Below are 21,615 nucleotides of genomic sequence, written 5' to 3'. Positions count from 1 at the left end.
TATAGCAACGATAAATAATTTAAAGAAATTTTTAAAATATATTTCTACTTTGCCCGTTCTGTTCGGGTAGAAAGATTATTCAGTTTTGATTTGATTAATAGGCAGATTCAAATGGTATTTAATTTAAAACCTTATCATGTGATTATTTGAATTTTTTTGTTTACTTTTTGCAAAAGTATTTATTTGTGCAATATGTATTCATAAGTATTAAAATACTTTTTTAGTTAAAAAACTCTTTCCTGAAGTGTATTTGTATTTATATTCGAATACATTTTTTTGATAATTTGCCCAACCTTCTTATACCCAGTTTTTAATAAGCCCGATGGAAAATGCTTAAAATTATTAACAAGTCAATCAGCAGGTCGTGTTGATCTTATACAATTTTATCATTTTCATAAATTAAACTTTATATCATCTTTTTTGAAAAAATATGTCTCTAGCCCAGTAGTATCACTATGGAGGGGCACAGTGGGTCAAGCCTCTTTAAAATTTATAAAATGCGAGCTTAAAAAAGAAGCTATTTTAAAAAAATTATTAGCTAAAAAGGGTCATTTTCAAAAATGATAACAAAAAATGCTTATAAGGCTAGACCTAATCTGGATATTTAAAATATCTATTTTCTTTCAAAGACATAAAATTTAAGTACTTTGAAAATGAATAGAATAAATGTATTTTTTGAAATTTTATCTTGTTTTTGAATTATGTACAAAAATCTAATAAAAATCAAGTGATATTTTAGAAAAACTTAAAAATAATAACGTCCAAATAATTAAAAATGAAAGCATGAAAAAAACTGTACATATTTTGCGCCATTATGTTATGACTATCAAATGCTAGGATTTTGTGGTGCATCTGTTATATAAAAAGGGTTAAATAAATAGGAATATTTAGTAAATTATGGATTATTAAGAGTTGATTGCAGGCTGCATTAATTTGTTTTGCTTTTGATATTTTATTGAAAATTTGGCTCATCATTTATGTTATTAAAATGATAAAATACTAGTTTACAATTATGCTAAAGAAAGAAAAAATATTTAAGTTTTAATTTTATAATATCTAAAAAAATATATTAATTTCCCATGAAGCTAAACTATACCCAGTACGTCGCTCACGTCCTTTTAGGGTTTAAAGATAATAGTTACCGACAAAAAGAAGAGCCATAAAATATTTATAATATTCTTATCCAAAACGAAATTTATTTATTACTACATAGTTACTACCCAAAAGGTAAAACGCATATAATCCCCAACATTGAAACTTAAATATCATCTATTATTCTTTTATAGATAACTTAATTGCTTTACTTAAATAACTAACTTAATTTTTATATATAAACGGCAATCATGTTTTAATCCAAATTTTTGAGTATATATTATCATCAGCAAGACTCAATAAATTAAAATAATTGGCCACAACAATAACATTACAATAATCATATAATATATAATAAAATAAATATCCTGAAAACAACAAATTCATATAACTTTCATTTTTCAAATATTATACTCTCTCTTTTTCCTTAAACACGCTAAAAGTTATTAATAAAGTCCTCATCTATTTTGCATATATCTTCGTAAGCCATTTTGAGCTGAATTAAGTTATTTTTATTGCTCGAATATTTAGCGACAATATTCTCGTCATTTTCACGGTATGAAGAATGTCTTCTTTTTCTACTGGAATTTGATATTATTTCAATGATTACAGAAAAACTTGCTTCATCTATGCCATTCATTATGCCTATTTGACCGCGATAAGGACCTTTTAGCACCATAATTTTTCTACCTATATTTGGGATGACGGTTACTATAGTTGTTGACTGGGGAAACTTATCTGGTTTCCAAAATATAATAAAAAGAATTATTTTAATAAATACTAGATATAACATATAAAAATTATGATTTAAAAATAAGAAAGTTAGATTCCTAATTCCTTTAAATAAAAATTTTATAATAAATAAACTTTGATACTGTTAATATTCATCTATATCTTAAACATATCTTATATGCCATTCGCCCACTATTTAATTAACATATGTGCAAATTGTTATATCATAATATAATTTATTATTGAATTACCTCCATTTAAACTTTCCCTTAATTCAATTTGTTCTTCCATTTCTTTCCCCTTTTTTGGGTCTGCAATTTTGATATTTGTAACATAAAATCTGACTCCATCTTTTTCAATATATTTATAATCAGCCGATTTAACCAAAATTTTCCTAGCCTCCCCATTGGTCGTCGCTTTAACGATACATCCTGCTATCAGCCAATCAAATACAGATACAAAATTACGACATCTCGTATTGGTGGGATCCGGTTTATAAAGTTTGGGGAAGCGGGCTTGAGAATCGCTATTTAGCGACTTTTGCCCCTTTTTTTTAATTTCCGTACTCTTTTTGAATAATGGGCATATGTTTTTATTTATGATGGACGTACTTACATGGGAATCGATAGTTGTGATATTATTCGATGATTTTGTAGAGTTGACAGCTATAATAAAATAATTTTGTATAATAGCAAGACTTGAAGGGACTTATATAACCAAGTTGACCAGATTAGGTAAAAAGAAAAATATTCTTTTAACCAACATTTATTATGAAATGAAACCATATGAACCAACACTGAATATTTTAAGTAGAAATGTCCTGGAATAAGGATGCGGATAAATATACCCCAATTTTATTAAATACTTATAAAAAAACAAAGCTTTTTAATGATTATTAATTTTTTCACGTATAGGTGCCAATCTTCACTAAAAAATATTAGGCTTAGGAGGGGGTTATAGCAGATTTGCATGTTTTCGAATAACATTAAGTTTATAAAAATTAACCCTCCCCCCATACACCCCCCCCCCCCTCAAAAATGTATAAATTATATCACTATAAAATGAACTTGAAAGAAAAATTAGAAAATAAAAATTTTTAAAATAATGAATATAATTCAAAATTTTTATAAAAAAATAAGTGGAAACCAAAAATTATTATGTTTTAAGCGATATAAAATAAACGGCAGGACATTCGATTCCCAGTTGGAAGACAAACTCCCGATTTTTTATTCTTATTTACGCTAAAATACGCTATCTATTAATTTATACTTTCTCCAATTTTTTCATGAAATAAATGGGCTTTTTCAAGATTTATTATAAAACATAAAATCCTTGAAATAATTAATCTAACCAGAAACGTATACTATGATTTATATTTTAATTCTCAATCATACATTTAAAAGGGCATCTTGTTTATGGTAATGTTATTCTCCTTTTCATTTTTAAAAAAGAAGGAACACAATATTTAATATCTTATAATTTTAAAACGAAATATAATAAATCACATTCTTGTTAAGTCTTCTAATTCTGAAAAGGAATCTTATTTGAATGAGAAATAAAGTTTTTAAAATTTTTAAAATCCAATTTATATAAAATGATATAAGAAGTTTAATACAGTTAATGATTTTTGAATAGTTAAATTAAATTTTCTCTTAGTGTAATATTTATTTTCGATTCTATTTTTATTCCATTCATTTAAAAGGAAAAGTACAACATCCAATAACTTTAAACGCAATACCTAGAAACCCATCATTCTTGGATTAGAGAATATAAACAAAATAGTTCAAATGCATTTTGTATAATATACAATATAAAATTTAATATCAGTCAGGGAGGCGCCTATGATGCTAAAAAACATTCAAAACAAACATATATAAACTAAAAAAATAAGAAATCATTAAAAAAATAAGAAATCATAAAAAATATCAATCTATACTTTAAAAACAATAATTTACGCAGAGTTGTCAAGTCGGTTAAATTCAGTCAATTGACCGGATGAGTCAAATACGGTCAAAGACTCTAAAAAATCTGAAAAATACAAATACGTTTGAAAAAAGAAAAAAACGATATAAATACATGTGACCACAATTCTGATTAATTATTGAGTCCCTAATATCTAGGGGCGCAATTCACTAGTAGTGAAATCAATGAATTATGTGATACAATACAATAACTAGGCAATTTACAAGTTGATATCGTGATATCATAAATTTCAGAAGTAAAGGCATGTTTAATAGCAAATTATGTGGGAAGCAGCAACTTTTATAAGAAACAATCAGATTTCGGCCTCAAGTTAGTAGAATGAACTTTGTCCACCATACCCATTTAGAGAAGTGTCATTTTATTAACAATTCCTAGCTCGACTTCTTCTTGAGAGAGAATTGGTCTATTTAAATAAATATACTTACTAAAACAGAAATCGATTGAAGATCTTGACAAAATTAAAATTGATTAAAAAATATTAAAGAAAATTATAATATTGAATATGAATCAGAATCTGCCATGGAGAGCTACACATTAGTTATTGAATAATGAATTTAAAAATATAAAATTAATATTATAGATTCATTTTACTATTATATACAAAATAAAGTTAATGGACTTAAAAAAACATGACGGGTCAAATACATAATTCTAAATATAAGTGATGATAATACTTCAATATACAAAGAGAAATTCATTCATTTATTAATCTATAGATTGCATTGCAAGCTTATTTCCTATTCTCCTTCCAGATTTAAAATAGTCAAAAACATAAAATGTAGAAGAATAAAAGCCTTAAAAGTGCTGAATATCATAGGTCATGCGATTATGAGAGACATTTTAAAGGATTTGAAGGAAATATTTTATTATTTATTAATGGATGCCTTAAAAAAATTCGTCGAACTTTAAATCGGAGAATATTTAATTTATGCTTGTGAGGAACTTGATTTTAAAACAATTTAATAATTAGTAAAATCTTCTAAAAAAATATAAGATTTAATTTATGTAGTGATTTTTACAATTGTCTGCATATATATTTCTTATGTAAAAGCTTAATAAAATAATTTTTGAAATTCTGGTTTAATTCCTAGGCGGGATCCATTTTTCTGAGTCTAGGCAGCAACAGTTAGTTAAGAGTTAGAGATGATAGCTAGCCATTATGAATGTGGGGTTAAGGTTAATATTTTAAAGTAGGGTTTAATAAAATTTTGTCATTGTTTAGCAAATTAAACATATATAAAACTAAGATTTCTAACAATATTATCATATTTATCACTGCAAATATTTAATTTTTCGTATAGAACAAATGAAAAATTTCTTTAAAAAAATCCCCTTTTCTACGCAATTTTTTCCTAGGTATCTTTATGTCCAAGATATTTAGATCAGGTCCGGGATTCAAAAATTTCACATGATCCATTATTAAATATTTTTTGAAATGGGTCATTGCATTCATTCAAAAAAATATGATTTTTGGCTGACCCCCTTCAATTTTTATATTAACTATGGCTCGTATAATCTATACTGGCAATATTTTAGCCATCTAGCTTCATACCTTTGGAGTTATCTAAGGTCAAAGCATAAAAAATTATCTTTTTGCGAGTGTCTGCAATTATTAAATTAATAATTGATTTTGCCTAATAATAAATCTAGTATCAAAATAAAGCCTATATTTTAATTTTTAGAAAATAAAAGTATAAAACCAAAAAAATCATTTTTAATTTTCTAATCTCTTATTGCCAGAATAAAATAAAATCCTAAATAAGAAAATGAACACCTCCAATTTATATAAAATTATTTACCATTCTTTACGAGTGAATGAAAAAAATAGTGGGGCCTTTAATACTTCATATGCAAAATCGATAAAACTAGTAAAAAAATGAAAAAAATATTTTTATACTATAAATGGCGTTTTTTTAAAAATCTAATATTCTTAATAATGTTTCTATATGATTATTTGTATATAATAACTTATCTACGAAGTTCTTATCTATCAGAAAAAATATTTTTAAAAAATATATACCATATTTTTATTATGTATTTAAAGTAGGTTTTTATAATAATATTTATATTATAAAGTATTAATATAATCATGCATGTCACATAGCCCGATATATTCCGAATGTAATGCTTTCATTCCCATACACAAAATTTTCTATTGTAGTTTATTCGCACTCGAATACATTTATGATAATGTTCCAATTCCAAAGGGATCACTGCAAATAATTTTTACGTTCCTTGAATTGATTTTGCCTTCGAAAATCGCTGTTCAAAAATAACTTCCTTTGCATCATACTCGCCGTGTGCCACAAATTCATCGATACCGTTTATATTATATTTTTCATATTTATACAAATCGATTGGTGATGTTATTTGTAGAGGTAGGCGCGAACCTAAATTTTTATCAACAACCGGCCCGGTCACGGTGGCAATAAAAAAATTTCATGCCCTTTCACGCATACTACTAAAAAAAATTCGACCAGATCCGCCAGCTCATGAAAGACAATATTTTGATCACGTCCATCATCACGACCAAAAATTCACAGTGTTTTAAAATTTTTCAAAACGTTATTGCTATACTTTTACGTTTTTTGAATTTTTTCTATCAGTTTTTATTTCTCTAATTCAATATTAATAACACAAAATAATTACAATTTATAAATCAATTTTTATTTAGAAAAAGATGAATGTCCATGTTTTTTATTTCAATCGTGCTCGTCTTTCCACTAATAAGTGATCGGCTTTAAAAAATAACCTTTCAATAGAAGCCGAACTTAACTAATCTTCTCAAAAAAGGAAATTATTTTTCCTCTAAAACTAAAAATATTGTCATTGTAATTTGTTTTATGAGTGATAAATCTTTAAGATTCATCCTCACAACTTTCATCGATAAATGTTGAGGCTTTCTCAGAATCATCTAAAAATCTCGAAATGTTTCATTTAGAATATACAGTTTTTCAGGATGAATTAGAAAAGTTAAAATAATAGATTGCTTTGCATATCGTTGAATTTTAAATCGTTCAGCATTTTTAAGTTGTTTTATATGTATCTGCATTTTCATCGTTTGTTAAAAACTTAAGACGTTTGTAATTTAAATTTAAAATTAAGCCTATCTTATGTCGTGGCTGCATAATAAATCTTTCCTTTAAAAGAGATGTGTCCTGTTCTTTAGGGTTTTGATTACATCACCTTGTGAGGTTTGGTAAAATTTCATTAATTTTTGTTTCCAATAAACTTTATTTATAGTGGGATGAGAATCTGCCCTCAGAACCTGAGCAATCTTTGAATAATGATTAAAAAAATTATCTAACTGGCGTGTGATATAATGGCCGCTAATCTATTTACTTGTTTGTTAAGTAGGCAAACTTATATTTCTTCATATGATTTTAAGTAACTTTGTATCATGATATATACATAGTTCTATCTTTATTATATCTTAATGAAAAATTTTAGCTTGCTGTTTGCTGCAAATTGCTTAAAATAGTGCCTATCTTTTTTACACCTAATTAAAGTATTTCAGGTAAGTAATTTTCAAAATGTGTTATTTAATATATGACATGAAGGCATTCGTTCATCATCTTTGAATGCAGTTATATTCATTATATTTTAAATAGCATGCATAAGGCAATTGCATAAATTATCTTTTAGATTTATAGGTAAGTATAAGAAAATTTAAACAATAAGTTAAAATTTTGATTGGTTATAATTTGAGTGCAAATGATAAGTATATAATAAAGATAAATGAAAATAAAACATATTGAAATTAAATTTATTACCAAATTTCCAATGCTAAAGACCTTATATTATTTTTCAATCAATTAAAATTTTATAAGATGGGGAAAAAAAATATTGTTTATAAAATGCATAATTTTTTTTATTTTCAAAATTATTCCTTTTTCAAAAAGAATTAAATTAAGAAATATAATTTATAATTTAAGATTGCAAATTTATATTCATACAAAACAATTTTAAAAATTAAAATTTCCGTGATTCACGGGAAATTTATGTTCACAAAATTTTGGGAAGACCTGTCACGCCTACTAATTTAAAATTTATTCACACTCACGCCGTAACCCATCGTGTCACGCGTAATTCCACGGCCGCCAACCTCTAGTTACTTGATCAGCAAGGAATTTCTGTAAACTGGCTCTCAATGATAGTCTTTTCACTCTGCATCCAATACTGACACATGCACATCTTTCATGAATATGACTGAATGTCATTCTGCCGGAATGCCAAAATCTTTCGAGTGATGTTTTTCAATTTTTTACTAGGCTGCGGACCTGTCAGAAAAATAAAAAAATGGGAGTATCGTGTCAAATTTCTTTTAATAAAATTTTTATAATTTAAATACATAATAAAATGTGGTATATAATATAATATGAAGATAATTCTTCTGTTCGATAGGAACGTCGTAGATTAGTTATTTTATAGAAGTAATCATATAGAAACATTATTATGAATATTACGTTAATTAAAATAAAAAGCTATTTATAAGATAAAAAAATATTTTTCATTTTTTACTAGCTTTAATCGATTTTCCTAACAAGTCGTAGGCTCCAATCACACTAATATAAAATGGTAATAGTAATGTTTATTTAAATTATATAAAAATCTGAGATGCCCATTTTCCTTTAAGAGGATTTTAAATCTGGGAATAAGAGGTCTAGAAAATTTAAAAAATAATTTTTATTTTCTAATAAAAAGTTTCGGCTTTATTTTGATACCAGATTTATTATAAATAATTGTGCAATTTATAATCAATCATTAATATGATTACAGACATTACAAAAAAAGTACTATTTCATGCATTGGCCATAGATATCTGTAAAAGTATAAAAGCTAGGAGACTAAAATTTTGCCCAAATATAGATTATATTAACCTTAGTATGTATACGAATTTTTATCGAGGGGTGGGCCGAATCGTGAAAAATTTCAAATCTAACTTTTTCTTTAAAATATTTGAGGATGAAGTTTAACAAATTAATGCTCGAGAAGTAGCATGGGAATTAAAAATCCCGTTTTTAAAATCTAGTATTAGATTGAGCAATAGTTCAGTATGATTTTTATGCCATTTCCGATTTTAGGCGAAAATATGGTTTTATCCTCTATAAGAGCAACAATGTCCAACACTAGTCTAATAATTTTCTCCTAATTCTGATTTTTTTTAAAAAAGTTATTTTTTGTTATTAATAACATTGAACAACAAACGTTATATTAATGTTAATCTTCATTATTATAAATTAAAATTTACAAGATAATCCTAAAATTTTTGCTTCCAAAAAAAAAATAAACAAGAAGTTCTGGGTTTTAGATTTTATCCGGTTTCAAGGGTTCTAAGTTCAAAATGTTGTTAATAATTGTTGGGGAAAAAAATTTAAATGCTAATAAATCCGCTAAATTGAATCACAAAATTTTGATTCATATAGCTTATGAGTAGAATGATTATAAGCATTGGTGGGTAGGGCGAGGACTTAAAAGACTAATTTTTAAAAAATTCATTTTTTAGTTTTTGGAAAATGCTTTTCATTTTTAATATTTAAAAATAAAAAAATGATTCAAGTAGTAATTTGGGCAATATTGACTAAGACCCAAATTGCTTTAAACAATTCGAATAATGTAATTAGTGAAAAAAAAATACATTTTTTGAAAGAAATTTTTATCCTTTCTTCTTCTGTCTGAGGTTCTACTTCCCTGAGCAGTAAACCTAGTTTAGTCGTGTCATCTGGTGAATTTACATTTATATCAGTGCCATTGTTTACCTTTTAATGATTTTTTAGGGATATATATAATTAGAATATTTAATTAAGAAAAAGAAAATATTATCATTTTTACTCTTCATTTTATATTTTTTATACTTTCCTTTCTTGTCCTTGAATTATTTTTTTTGATTCGTTCTCAGTTCCTTAGCCGAATCTTTCCTTTCTTGTATGTGTTTAATTCCATAGCAAATCAACTGTAAATTTAACCCGACCCCCTTCGATTTTTTTAAAACTTGTATGATGGTAGTAACTAGTGTTGTTAAGGTAACTAGTTACAATATATTTTAAAAATTGTAACTATTAACTGTAACTAGTTATATTTTTACCAATGTAACTGGTAAAAGTAACTAGTTACTTTTAAAAATATATATATAAATCTAAATAATATATTCAAATAATTCATTTTATTTTTATTTTTAATATTATGCGATAAATTAATTTTAAAATTAAATTATTTTTTTTTAAATTGTGTAAATGTGACAGTTTGGAATTAGAAATAAATAAACTATTTTTTAATATTATATTTCTTTACAAAATATTCATATTATTTTCTTTAAAGTTTCTGGCAATATTTATACTCTGAAATTTATTAAGTAATGTATTTTTTTTTAATTTTACTATATTCATTTTTGCCTAATAAATTCTTAAATAAGTAGTGTTATTTTTTATTTCTTATATAGAAACAGAATACAATATGAATTCTGAGTCTGATTTATCATTTGATGAGGATGATATTGTAATGGTTCAGGATGATGTATAAATTATATATTCTCCTTCTACAAGAATTGCAAGAAAAATGGACCTTACTTGGCCAAGTTTTAAAAAATATTTTGAATTCCACAAGGAAAAGGATACAACTAATATTATTGTGAAATGTCTCGTTTGTCTTCCAAATAAAAAATATATTTCATCATCTAAGTCATCCACAGCTAATCTATGGAAGCATATCTCTGTAAGTTTAAACTTGTCTTAAATAGTTATAAATTTTAATATGTAACATGATTTTGCTTTACTTAATATTATATAGAATCATTAATTGAATTAACTTTATAAGATTTAATATTAATTAAATATTTATATATATTAACATATAAATCTATAGAGAAAGCACCATAACCAATCTATAAATATTAAACAAACCATAATTAATAAGAAAAATTCACCCACATCAAAATTAAAACAAACTCAAATTAACTTTGGTGGAACAAATACTAAAGTTATCAGCCAAGATAAATTTGATTCACAAATAATTAAATATATAATAAATGGAAATCATCCTTATTCAACCGGTGATGATGAAGATTTTATTGAGCTAATAAACACTCTGCAACCTAATATGAAGATTATATGCAGACAAACTTTAACTTTAGGAATATCTAATTATTTTGTAAAAATGAAGGATATTTTGATAGAAAAATTATTAGAGCCCAATTTTATTTGTACAACAGCTGTTGGACAGCATTTAATCGGTAAATATTATATTTATTTTTTACTAAAGCACATGATACATTTGGTTATCTTATGTTATATAAATAATAGCTCCTATAATGGTGTAACAGTACATTGGATTGATATCGCTAAATTGGAGAGGCGTTCAGCTATTTTAGCCTGCCAAAGACTACAAGGTAGGCATACATATGACGTCATCAACAAAGCATTAACTGCTATTTTTAAGTAATACCACATTCAAAATAAAAATATCTGTACAATAACAGATAATGCTACCAATTTTTCAAATGCATTTCGGTATGCCTAACTAATTTACTTTATATTTTATTTTTCTTAGAATATTTAGCTGCCCATCTTCTTTAATGGAGGAAGATAATGATTCAGATATTGAATACATTTCAATAGAAGATATATTGTCTTTCTCTGGGCTAACCAATTATAATATAAATGACTTCGACTACCTTCCCAGTCATCGAAGATGTTCCTATCACACATTAAACTTAGTGGCAACACAAGATGCCAATAAAATACTTTTAAACAATGAGGATTATAGGAAAGTGTATAAGGTTGCTATATCTAAATGTCAACGTTTGTGGAATAAACAAAACAAATCTGGACCATCAGCTGAGTTAATTAAAAAGAGAATACATTCTCAGCTGCCATATCCCATTGTAACAAGATGAGGTTCTTTTTATACATCTTAATCTAAAATATTATCACTTATAAATAAAATGCCTTTGGATTTTGATTTATTATGTGATGAATTAGTGTAGATTTACATCACAAGATCGTGATTTTATTAAAGAATATTGTAATGTAAATTTAAATTAATGTCTTATAAATAATTTACAATTAAAAAAAATTAGATTATGCAACCAGTAGCCAAAGCTATTGATATATTAGAAGGCGAAAAATATACATATCTAGGTTATTATAACCCAACAATAACACAGATACTTATCTGTCTGGAAAGTGTTGAAAAATTAAAATATTGTCAACCTTTAAAAGATGCTTTAATAGCTAGTATTAAAAAAAGGTAAATTAAATAATTATTTATAAATTAATAATACAATGATATAGGTTTCATGATCTTTATAATAATAACTTAATCGCTGCAATTCTTCATCCATTATTTAAAACTACTTTAATACCTCGCGGTGAGTCTAACACAAATGGCTCATGTTCACAATAAACATCATTAGATGTTGGATTTGATTTAAAACGTCAATATATTATTGATAATGATGAATTTATTGAAAATTTTATTAAATCCAATAACAGCACGTTATCTTTATATGACGATTTTCCTAATTTAAAAATACTCATTAAATATAATGTTGTTATTACATCAAGTGCTCCTGTAGAGCGTTTATTCAGTCTAGGAAAGCTCATCTTTAAAGAGAAACGAGCGCGTCTCCTAGATAAAAATTTTGAAATCCAATTGTTGTTAAAAGCAAATAAACATTTATTAAACTCAAATTTTTATGAAAAATAAATTTTTTTTTTCAATGCAAATATATAGGATGTAAATGTAAATATTCTATTTTCCGATTATTTTTACTTATTTTTTTATATAAATATATTGTATATTTTTTTTAAACAAATGATTATAATTTGTATATCATAATTTTTTTATATTAAATAAATTTGTTCAGTAATTAAATGCGTTATGAATGATGTATAAAGTAACTTATAATGCAACTAGTTATTTTGAAAAATAACTAGTTACATAAAAATGTAACTAGTTATATTTTTGCCAATGTAACTAGTAACTAGTTATATTTCAAAAGTAACTTTAACAACACTAGTAGTAACTAACTAATAAAAATATAAAATTTTAATTTCCATCTCGGCTTACTTCCTGAGATATGATTACTTTAAAAACGTAAAAATTCCAAAATATCTTTAACCCTTCAACGTCCAAATTTTTTTTAATAAGTAAAATGAAAATTTTTTGTTTAAATTTAATTTTATTATGTGCACCTAAATATAAAAATAAAATATTAGGAATAAAAATGTTAACATTATAATAAATATTGTTTAATTGATATATTTTTTTAAATCTTTATTTTTAAATCCAATATTAAAAAGATTACAAAAATATATATTTTTTTAATTATAAGATGAAAATTATACATAACATTTCAATAAAAAAAATTGAATTTGAATAAACCTTGACTATCATTTTTTGTTCCAAGAAAATAAAAGCATGAAACTTTTTTTCCGTGAATTTGCTGTTAAAAATATATTTTCGAAATGTGTTTGCATGCTTAAATATTCAACATTGCTCCCGAATATAAATAATCCCTGGAATTTTGCATAATTACATAAGTCCATAGTTGTTAATATATGATTTTCATAAGGGCGTTGCAGATTTGCTCCAGCTGCTAACTTCTTAATAAAATGCATCCAAAACTTAAGGTAAGAAGTTTTGGCATGTGTAGTTGCGAAAAAGATTTATTCTGCCTTGATCACAAAATCATTATCAAGTAATTAAAGTATTTTTTTGTTTTTATATTAAGAAGAAATAAAAAAAAATTAAAATCTTATCAAATCTTTTTTTTCCAGACTGGAAAACTTTGAGCATGACCTTGAACTATAAAAACTTAGTTCTCTGTAGAGCTTGATATTATTAAAAATTTCTCATCATTTTAATTAAATTTTTATGAGTTAAGGAATTAAAATTGTTGCGAAGAAATAAATTATTAAATTAAATATTCTACAAAATCAAGGGTATATTTTGTTAGCGTTTCGAGCATGGTACGATCTCGCAAGCCATTATATGTGATGTAATCTATGGCATTGATAAACAACTTAAGTCTCTCTTTAAGTTTCGAAGTGCCAAAACAAATTTGTCATTTCTATAAATAACAAGCCCTGGCTAGATCGCAGACTTTATGCAATATTATGCTCTTTTATAAGAGAATGTGGATATTTTGCACTATAATCATTTTAAAATTTTGAAGAAAGGTGCAGCTGCAACATTGCATGTATTCCAGGCCCGCCTGCTAAAATGTTGTTTCTTGATCTTAGGAATGCAAACTTTCTAAAACTAACTTTTATATTATTGTGGTTTTCTTTAAAATGTGTAAATAATTTTTTAATATTACACAAAATAAATCACTTTTGCACTTTCTGCTGGAATTACAATTTTTGCAAGATATAATTATGTCAACTATAATAATTTTGCTATTTAATTTTGTATTTATATTAAAAGATTAAATTTTGATTGATTCATTTTGAAAATATGAGATGATTTTTTGTAGTAAGTAACGAACCGAAATTTTCAAAATAACCGTAACAATGGAAATATGTTTCTGACAATCAGAATATTAATTTGCCAGTAATGGAAAATAAACTACAAAATTTCATCCAACTAGCAAATTGTTGACATAATATCATAAAATTACTATATATTTTGATATTTATGTAAGATTTTAGCCAAATGACCACTATTTAAAGTGCGATAACTCTTGGCCCAGTGCTTATACCAGTCTAGGATTGTACAAATATAATAGAACATAATGTCTATCTTTAAAAAAATTGAAAGAAAAATATATATAATTTTTCTTTTCACAGCTATTTTTTAATTTAATAATAAACTGATTTTCACTATAAAAATTTTTGTGTCCTATTAAGGGGCTGTTATAGAGCTATATAATAAAATTTAAATAATTAAGATTAAAATTAAATGGAGTTTATTTTGAAATTTTTGCTATTTTAAAAATGCCCATATCTCAGAAGATAAGCCTAGTTAGAAATTAAAATTTTATATTTTTTTAGTGACTATCATATTAAATTTTTTAAAATAGAATAGGATCGCATTAAGAATCGATTTTAGCTGATTTAATATGAATACATATATTTTTAAAATTAATTTATAAATGGGTAATTCCATGACAAATCGACCAAAATAATGTGATTTTTGATACTCATTTTTAAGAAACTTGGCATAAAGGTTAAATAGATTGTATATTTTATATAAATCAAAATTTTAAAGCTTTAGCTCAAATATATCTCGAGTTATACCTTCAAAGTTCGATTAGTGCCTTTTAACGAATACCAAATTACTCAAAATATTTTTGGCCTGAAGTAACAAATCATATATGATTTTTTAGCCCTCAAAATTCTCCTTCAAAAAATGCAAAAAATATTTTAAAAATATCTGCAGTGTGGTGGTATTTCCGGTAAAACAAAAAAATATTTTGAGAAGGGCCTAATATGGAAAGATGAAACTCGGTAAATATGTTTATTATCAATATACTTAAATATTTAAGTAAAAATATTAATGGAAAAATAAGATTTTAAATTATATTTAGTTTTTTATAATTTTAGGAATAAAAAAATCAATTATAAAGTGTGTTTGAAACGATGAAACTCATTATATATGGCTATTACCAATATATTTAAATATTAAGTAAAAAAATTAATAAAGAAAATAAGAATTTAGATTTTATTTTATAATTTTAGAAATAAATCAATTATAGAGGGCGTTATTTTTAAAGATAATTATAATATATTTTAAAAATAAAAATATGCATTTTATATTATAAATAAAAATTAATATGTCTATAAAATTATTGTATACACTAAAAAAAATTAAAAATGTGTTTTTTTACCTTAATATATATCAGAGACCTGATAAGGTACCATTTGCACGGCCCGGCCCAGTTTTAAATTTTCTAGGCCCGGCCCGGATATTTCTAAAAAAAATTTTTACGGCCCGGCCCCGATTTAAAAATTCAGGACCGGCTCGGAATTTTTAAAATTATATTCGACCTGGTATATACAAAAATTCACCTATGAGGTATTTTACCATATTTTTCAGCGAGTATTATCGCTTATTATTTAAAAAATACATGTAAAAAGCTAATATTTTGAGAATATTATATTGCATTTATAAAAATTATAAAACTGTTATTTATAAAAATGAATACTTTGAGCATATACTATATTTTATATTGCATTTATAAAAATAAACTAATATTCATAAAAATGGTAATAATATTTTGAGTATATACTATATTTTATATTGCATTTAAAAAAAATAAAACTAATATTTAATTTATAAAAATGGAAAATATTTTGAGAATATAATATATTGTATTTAATTTACTATTTAATTTATAAAATAAAAATAAATCGCTATTTAAAAAAATGCATGTATAATAAATAGTATTTTGAAAATATAATCTAATTGCACAATATTAATATAATTTATTTTATAATATAAATTTTTAACAAAAGAAGATAATTGTATTATATAATATTGTAAAAAAAAATAATGAAAAATGTTGGATTAAAAACTTTCATGTCTCAAGGTAAATATAATAAATGCAATAAATATTTGACAGTTTGCAAAGTAAAAAACCAGCATGATTGACGAAACCCTATACTCAAGAAAGATATTAAAAATTCACAAATTATCATGAAGAAAGAGAAGCATATTTAACTTTTCAGGTTGAAGATTACTTCTTCTTTCTTCAAGAATTCTCGTAGTGGAATCCGCTCACAGCTTGCACTTGAAGCAGGAATTGCCAATTTTGCTAAAATTGGAAATTCGCTTTGAGGAGCCGCCCACCACTCTAACAAATTATCCACCTTAAATGTTTCATCTATTTTTTTATTTATGTAATTATAATATTCATCATCAAGTATTGACATATTACCAGAATTACCATCGCCCCAATTGTCATAAAACGATTCAGTTTGTTTAACAACAGTCGTAATTTGACTGGTCGATGGTATTTCATTTACTTCCTGAGCCTCTTGTAATTTAATATAATCTTTTATATAGTTTTCCGTCATCTTGCGATCTGTCTCTGACTACATACGTATTTGCTTGAATTTGGGACAGAGAAAAAGAGAAATAAAATGATACTTGTGTAAAACAAATTTTTCAATTAAAAAATGCTTTATATTAAGTAAAATCAATTTTATTTCTCCTTTTTCGCTTTGAAAGGTATTACAAACTTCAAGAAGTGATATTCCTTTATATGATTGTTTTGGTAAAATATATACTAAAAATTTATATGAATTATAAAAAATAATATTAATAATACTTGAATATTGTTATTTAAGATATTTCTTTATTTGATTGTTTTGGTAAAATATGTTATAAAAATTTAGATATGAATTATAAAAAAATATATTAATACTTTGAATAAATTTGCAGGAAATTAATAATTAGATCGATCTGTGGGTGTTAGGTAGTGTTAACCATCACCCAATATTATATTAATCATAACTATAATATAATATAATCTTATAACCATTAACTCATAATGTAAAAATTTTTATAAAAAATATTAAGGCCCGGCCCAGGTTTAACAATCTTAGGCCCGGCCCGGATATATTTAAAAAAAAATTTTTTAGGCCCGACCCGGGTATATTTAAAAAATTTAAAATACGGCTCGGCCCTGTTCGGGCCGGGCCTGCAGGTCTCTGATATATATAATTAATTTTATAGCGCCCTCTTAATTTTTTTATTCCCAAAAATATAAAAACAAAATAAAATATAAATTCTTATATTCTTCATTAATATTTTTACCTAAATATTTAAAATATTGGTTATAATAAATATATTTCATTTCGTCGTTTTAAATGGGGTACTTTACAAAAATATTTTTGTGTTTTACCAGTAATATGACAAAGAATTTTTAAAATAATTTTTGCATTTTCTTAAGGATTAAGGGCTACAAATGATATATAATTTGTTACTTTAGACCAAAAAATTTATTATTTTGAGATTCGTTAAAAGAGGAAAAGGCTCTCATCAAACGTTGAAGGCCCATAAGTAGGGATATATTTCAGCTAGGGCAATAAAATTTAAATTTATATAAAATATACAATCTATTTAACCTTAATACCAAGTTTCATCCATTTTTAAAATGGTAACTGATCGATTTGTCATAAAATTACACAAATTCTTCTAAACTCACTTGATACTCAATCTCTTGTTTGCCTTCATCATCTTTACTGCTAGTAGATGGATTCTGTTCCAAATCACCAAAGGACTTTACACTGTTTTGTCCTCTACTTTTATCTAATTCTATTTGTTTCTATGAAAAAAAAAATATAAATAAATTTGTATAAAAGACACATTATTAAACATTTATATTATTTCCTGAATAATTCTTATAATGTATACATGAATATATTTCTCAAAAATTTGGTAAAATATCAGTAAGAAGATGAGTGTATCAAAGATGAAACGATGCCACTTTTTTTGCCAATAGGAAAAAAATTATCTTTTTTTCTTAATTTATTATAGGTTAATATAATTTTTGTATTTTTTTTCTTGAAAATTTTTATTAGCTCCTCAAAGACATATCGTTTTGCATAATTTGTTCAAGGTCAAAGTAAAAAAAATATGGATGTTTATATATGAGCTAACTTTTTATAATATTAAGTTAATTAAAATAAAACATCATCCATAGTATAAAAAATATTTTTCATCTTTTTACTAGTTTTTATCAATTTGTTTAGAAGTCGTAAAGGCTCCACTTTAAATTTATTTTACTCATATAGAATGGCAATAGTATTGTTTATCTAATATTTACTAAAAATCTAAAATATACAATTTTCTTTATGAGGATTTTTAATTAAATTATGGGAAGTTATAGAAAATTTTATAAATAATTTTTTACATTTACTTTTTAAAATAAAAAGTATTGGCTTTACTTTGATACTAGATTTATTATAAATATAATTTTTAATGAGTACAGACACCCACAAAAAAAAAGATAAGTTTTCATGCTTCAACCTTAGATATCTACTATAGTATAAAAACTAGGAGGCCAAAATTTATGAACCTTATATAAATTTTTATAAAAATAAAAAGGTTCTGGCCAATTTGTAATCAATTTGCCATAGAATGACCCAAAAACAAAAATGATTAAGAGATGCATGTTGATGAAAGTAAGGGGATCAAGGTCATGAGGAAGACCTAAGATGATCTAGATAAAAGTGATAACAGATGTTAAGAGGAAGATGCCAACTGCAAAACCCAAAATGAAAAAAAAATGGAGAAGGGAAAACATGGTGGAAATTAGCTTAACTTAAATGGAGAAAAAGAATATATATAGGACTAATAAATTATTTGATTTGCACAGAATTTCTGAATCAAATATGAAAAATCTAATTATTATATCTAATGTATTAAACAATGAGTTATTTTTAAAAGCAAGTGGATGAGGAGGGGTTCCCTCTTTACTGTTTTTACAAATATTATCTTAAGTTAACAAAATTTTCCCTGCTCTCCCCATCCTCAAATTAAAAAGAGAGATAAGTAAAAGTTAAAAATAATTTAAAATTTGTATAAAATATTTTTTAATAAAAAAATGAAAACCCAAAATTATTTATTTTTTAAAATAAAACAGAGGCCAAAGGCTTACTATGTGTGGACCTTAAGTTCTATAAAATTAAAGGAAAATTTTAATCTAGTTCCCACTCCCCTTTTAAAAATTTTTTGTTATATTTATGAATATTTTATATTATTTATAATATCCTAAAAGATACCTGAATCATTTTAATATTAATTTCAGTATCATCAACTTCCATTTTTTCTTTCTTTTTTAATTGATCCAATCTTTTCAAAGTTTCAGGATCTCTATCAATATATGTAATAAACCATCCTTTTTCTGTTTCATCTACTTTACAATAACCTTTGAAAAATATTTTATTAATTCTTAAATTTGTTTTGTAAAATTTATACAAGCAATTAAATAATAGAACAACTTAATATACCATGTTTTCCAAGATATTTAATAAAACCAGTAAGTGTTGTCCATTGAGTTGCATTCATGTGCAAATGAAATCTGTCACTAATAAATTCCTGATAAACAGCATTTGCTTTAACCCTTTTGGTACCAAATCTTCGTTTTAATAGATAAACAAAGCTATCCTTAAACTCTTGACTAAATGTACTAATATATTTATTGGGATTTTCAGCAACCTTTAAAAGAAATTTCATTTATAAACTATTAGATTATCAAATGTATACTAATAGTAGCTGTCTTTGATGACTTTCGGATAATGTATGACATTTAAACCCATTTTCATCCCTGCATTGTTTTTCACACATTTGACAATACCATCTCAATTTCTGCAATCCCTTCGACTTTATCCTGTTAGAAATTGATTTAGGACTAAAAAACCCTAAAAAGTAAGTTTTATATTAAGTTAGCAGAATAAATTATATAACATACCATGCTTTTCTTTGCCCATATCAATTAATATAACAAATAAAAAAGATAGGTGAAATAGGTTTCAAAAAATATTTGAACTTGTAAAAAAGCGTTGGTAACCTTGCTGAATATCGAAAACCTTAACATGCTGCCTATCGCGTTCATCTCCTTAAAAACAAGAAATAAAATATTGATTTTAATTCAGGTATTTATAATTATTTACAATTTAAATTCATTATATATATATTATTACAGATATTTTATCTTAGGAGTGTTAAGCAAAATTTTATGGTCAAGATATGAACGTAATGGGTTAGTTAGAGGAATAGCTTTTTCTAAGATATGCTAAAATATTTGAAAAATATCTTTCGTTTAAATGAAATATCTGTAGATTTGTTTAATTTTAGGATTACTAGTAATTATTGATATTTTATTTTTATCAAGAAAATTTTATTATTGTTAAGGTAGGCAGGGAGTAAGATAATAAATAAAAAAGTTATAAGAATATTTTATTAAAAATTTTTTAACTACTGAATCTAACAAATTTCACACCTATATATATGTTATAAAATTCAATATAACAATTTATTTAATCGGTTAATATAAATAATAATAACAATCAGTTAATAGACCAATATAAGAAACTAATAATTTAATATAATGTAAAATAAAAGGAATAATAAAATCAGTCCGTAAGGTAAATATTAAGCTAAAATAAAAAACAGTCCGTAAAGTAATAACTTTACGGTAAATGGAATATATTAACAATTATTTATTTAATTAATTATTGTTGATTTGTAATTGGCAGATATAGATGTTTTTTCAGTAAATTTTCGAGAAGATAATATGTTACTATTAATTTTTATTGCTAAAAATTGAATCATGTGACATATTTATTGGGAATCTGATATTGATAAGAATTAAAGAATATTGTTTGATAAACATATAAGATATGGGCGCCCTTCTCTTCTAGGGAAAGAAACCTGGTTGCAGCATAAGACAAATAGAGAATAAATAAAAATATACGATCAAGAGCCATAATAAAAATTAAAAATGAAGGGTATTTAGAAAACAAATTAAATTAATTGTTTGTAATGTATAAAATTAAACAGTGGCGACACTAGGGGGGGGGGGCGGCGCCCAGGGGCTCTAGCCCCTCTGAAAAATTTGAATATCCCCCTGAAGCAGATTTTTTTTTAAATGGCTCCTTAATATCCCCTTTAAAAATAAATTTATTGATTGATATCTGAACGATTTCTTTTATAATTCTATTAAGTAAAATATAGGTTTAATTTTATTATTTAAAAATTAATAAGACTATCTAAATATTTATTAAATGAATACTATTTTATATATTAGATTAAATTAATACATATAAATTAAATTTTCACTATGTCAGCTAGCAATCAAAT

The 21,615-nt window shown here is 24.7% G+C and overlaps 1 protein-coding gene and 1 long non-coding RNA gene across 2 annotated transcripts in view; both read right to left on the bottom strand.

Moving 5' to 3' along the window:
• The window catches only part of LOC135923045 (uncharacterized), a 325,197-nt gene that overhangs the window by 156,439 nt on the left and 147,143 nt on the right, over positions 1 to 21,615 (bottom strand). The gene's annotated exons all lie outside the window — the stretch shown is intronic.
• LOC135931829 (DNA/RNA-binding protein KIN17-like) lies at positions 1,516 to 20,335 on the bottom strand. Its single transcript, XM_065469135.1, has 8 exons — positions 20,225 to 20,335; positions 20,020 to 20,174; positions 19,764 to 19,971; positions 19,536 to 19,681; positions 17,957 to 18,076; positions 9,446 to 9,566; positions 2,076 to 2,489; positions 1,516 to 1,830 (listed from the first exon to the last, which is right to left on the bottom strand). Exons 1-8 carry the CDS (start codon positions 20,241 to 20,243, stop codon positions 1,529 to 1,531), a joined length of 1,485 nt encoding a protein of 494 aa, XP_065325207.1. The 5' UTR covers positions 20,244 to 20,335; the 3' UTR covers positions 1,516 to 1,528.

This window comes from Gordionus sp. m RMFG-2023, chromosome 1 (genome assembly GCF_954871325.1).
Source record: "Gordionus sp. m RMFG-2023 chromosome 1, tfGorSpeb1-WG-v2, whole genome shotgun sequence".
NCBI classification, from domain to species: domain Eukaryota; kingdom Metazoa; phylum Nematomorpha; class Gordioida; order Chordodea; family Parachordodidae; genus Gordionus; species Gordionus sp. m RMFG-2023.
The sequence above is the reverse complement of the archived record's forward strand: the minus strand, read 5'-3'. Positions and strand labels throughout refer to the sequence as shown.

What these genes read in the sequence shown, in the direction of transcription:
- LOC135931829 (XM_065469135.1), bottom strand. An exon ending in TAAATATCTTGGAAAACATG is followed by an intron (nt 19,682 to 19,763) that starts GTATATTAAGTT and finishes TATTTTTCAAAG; the next exon opens with GTTATTGTAAAGTAGATGAA. An exon ending in AACAAGAGATTGAGTATCAA is followed by an intron (nt 9,567 to 17,956) that starts GTGAGTTTAGAA and finishes AATCATTAAAAG; the next exon opens with GTAAACAATGGCACTGATAT.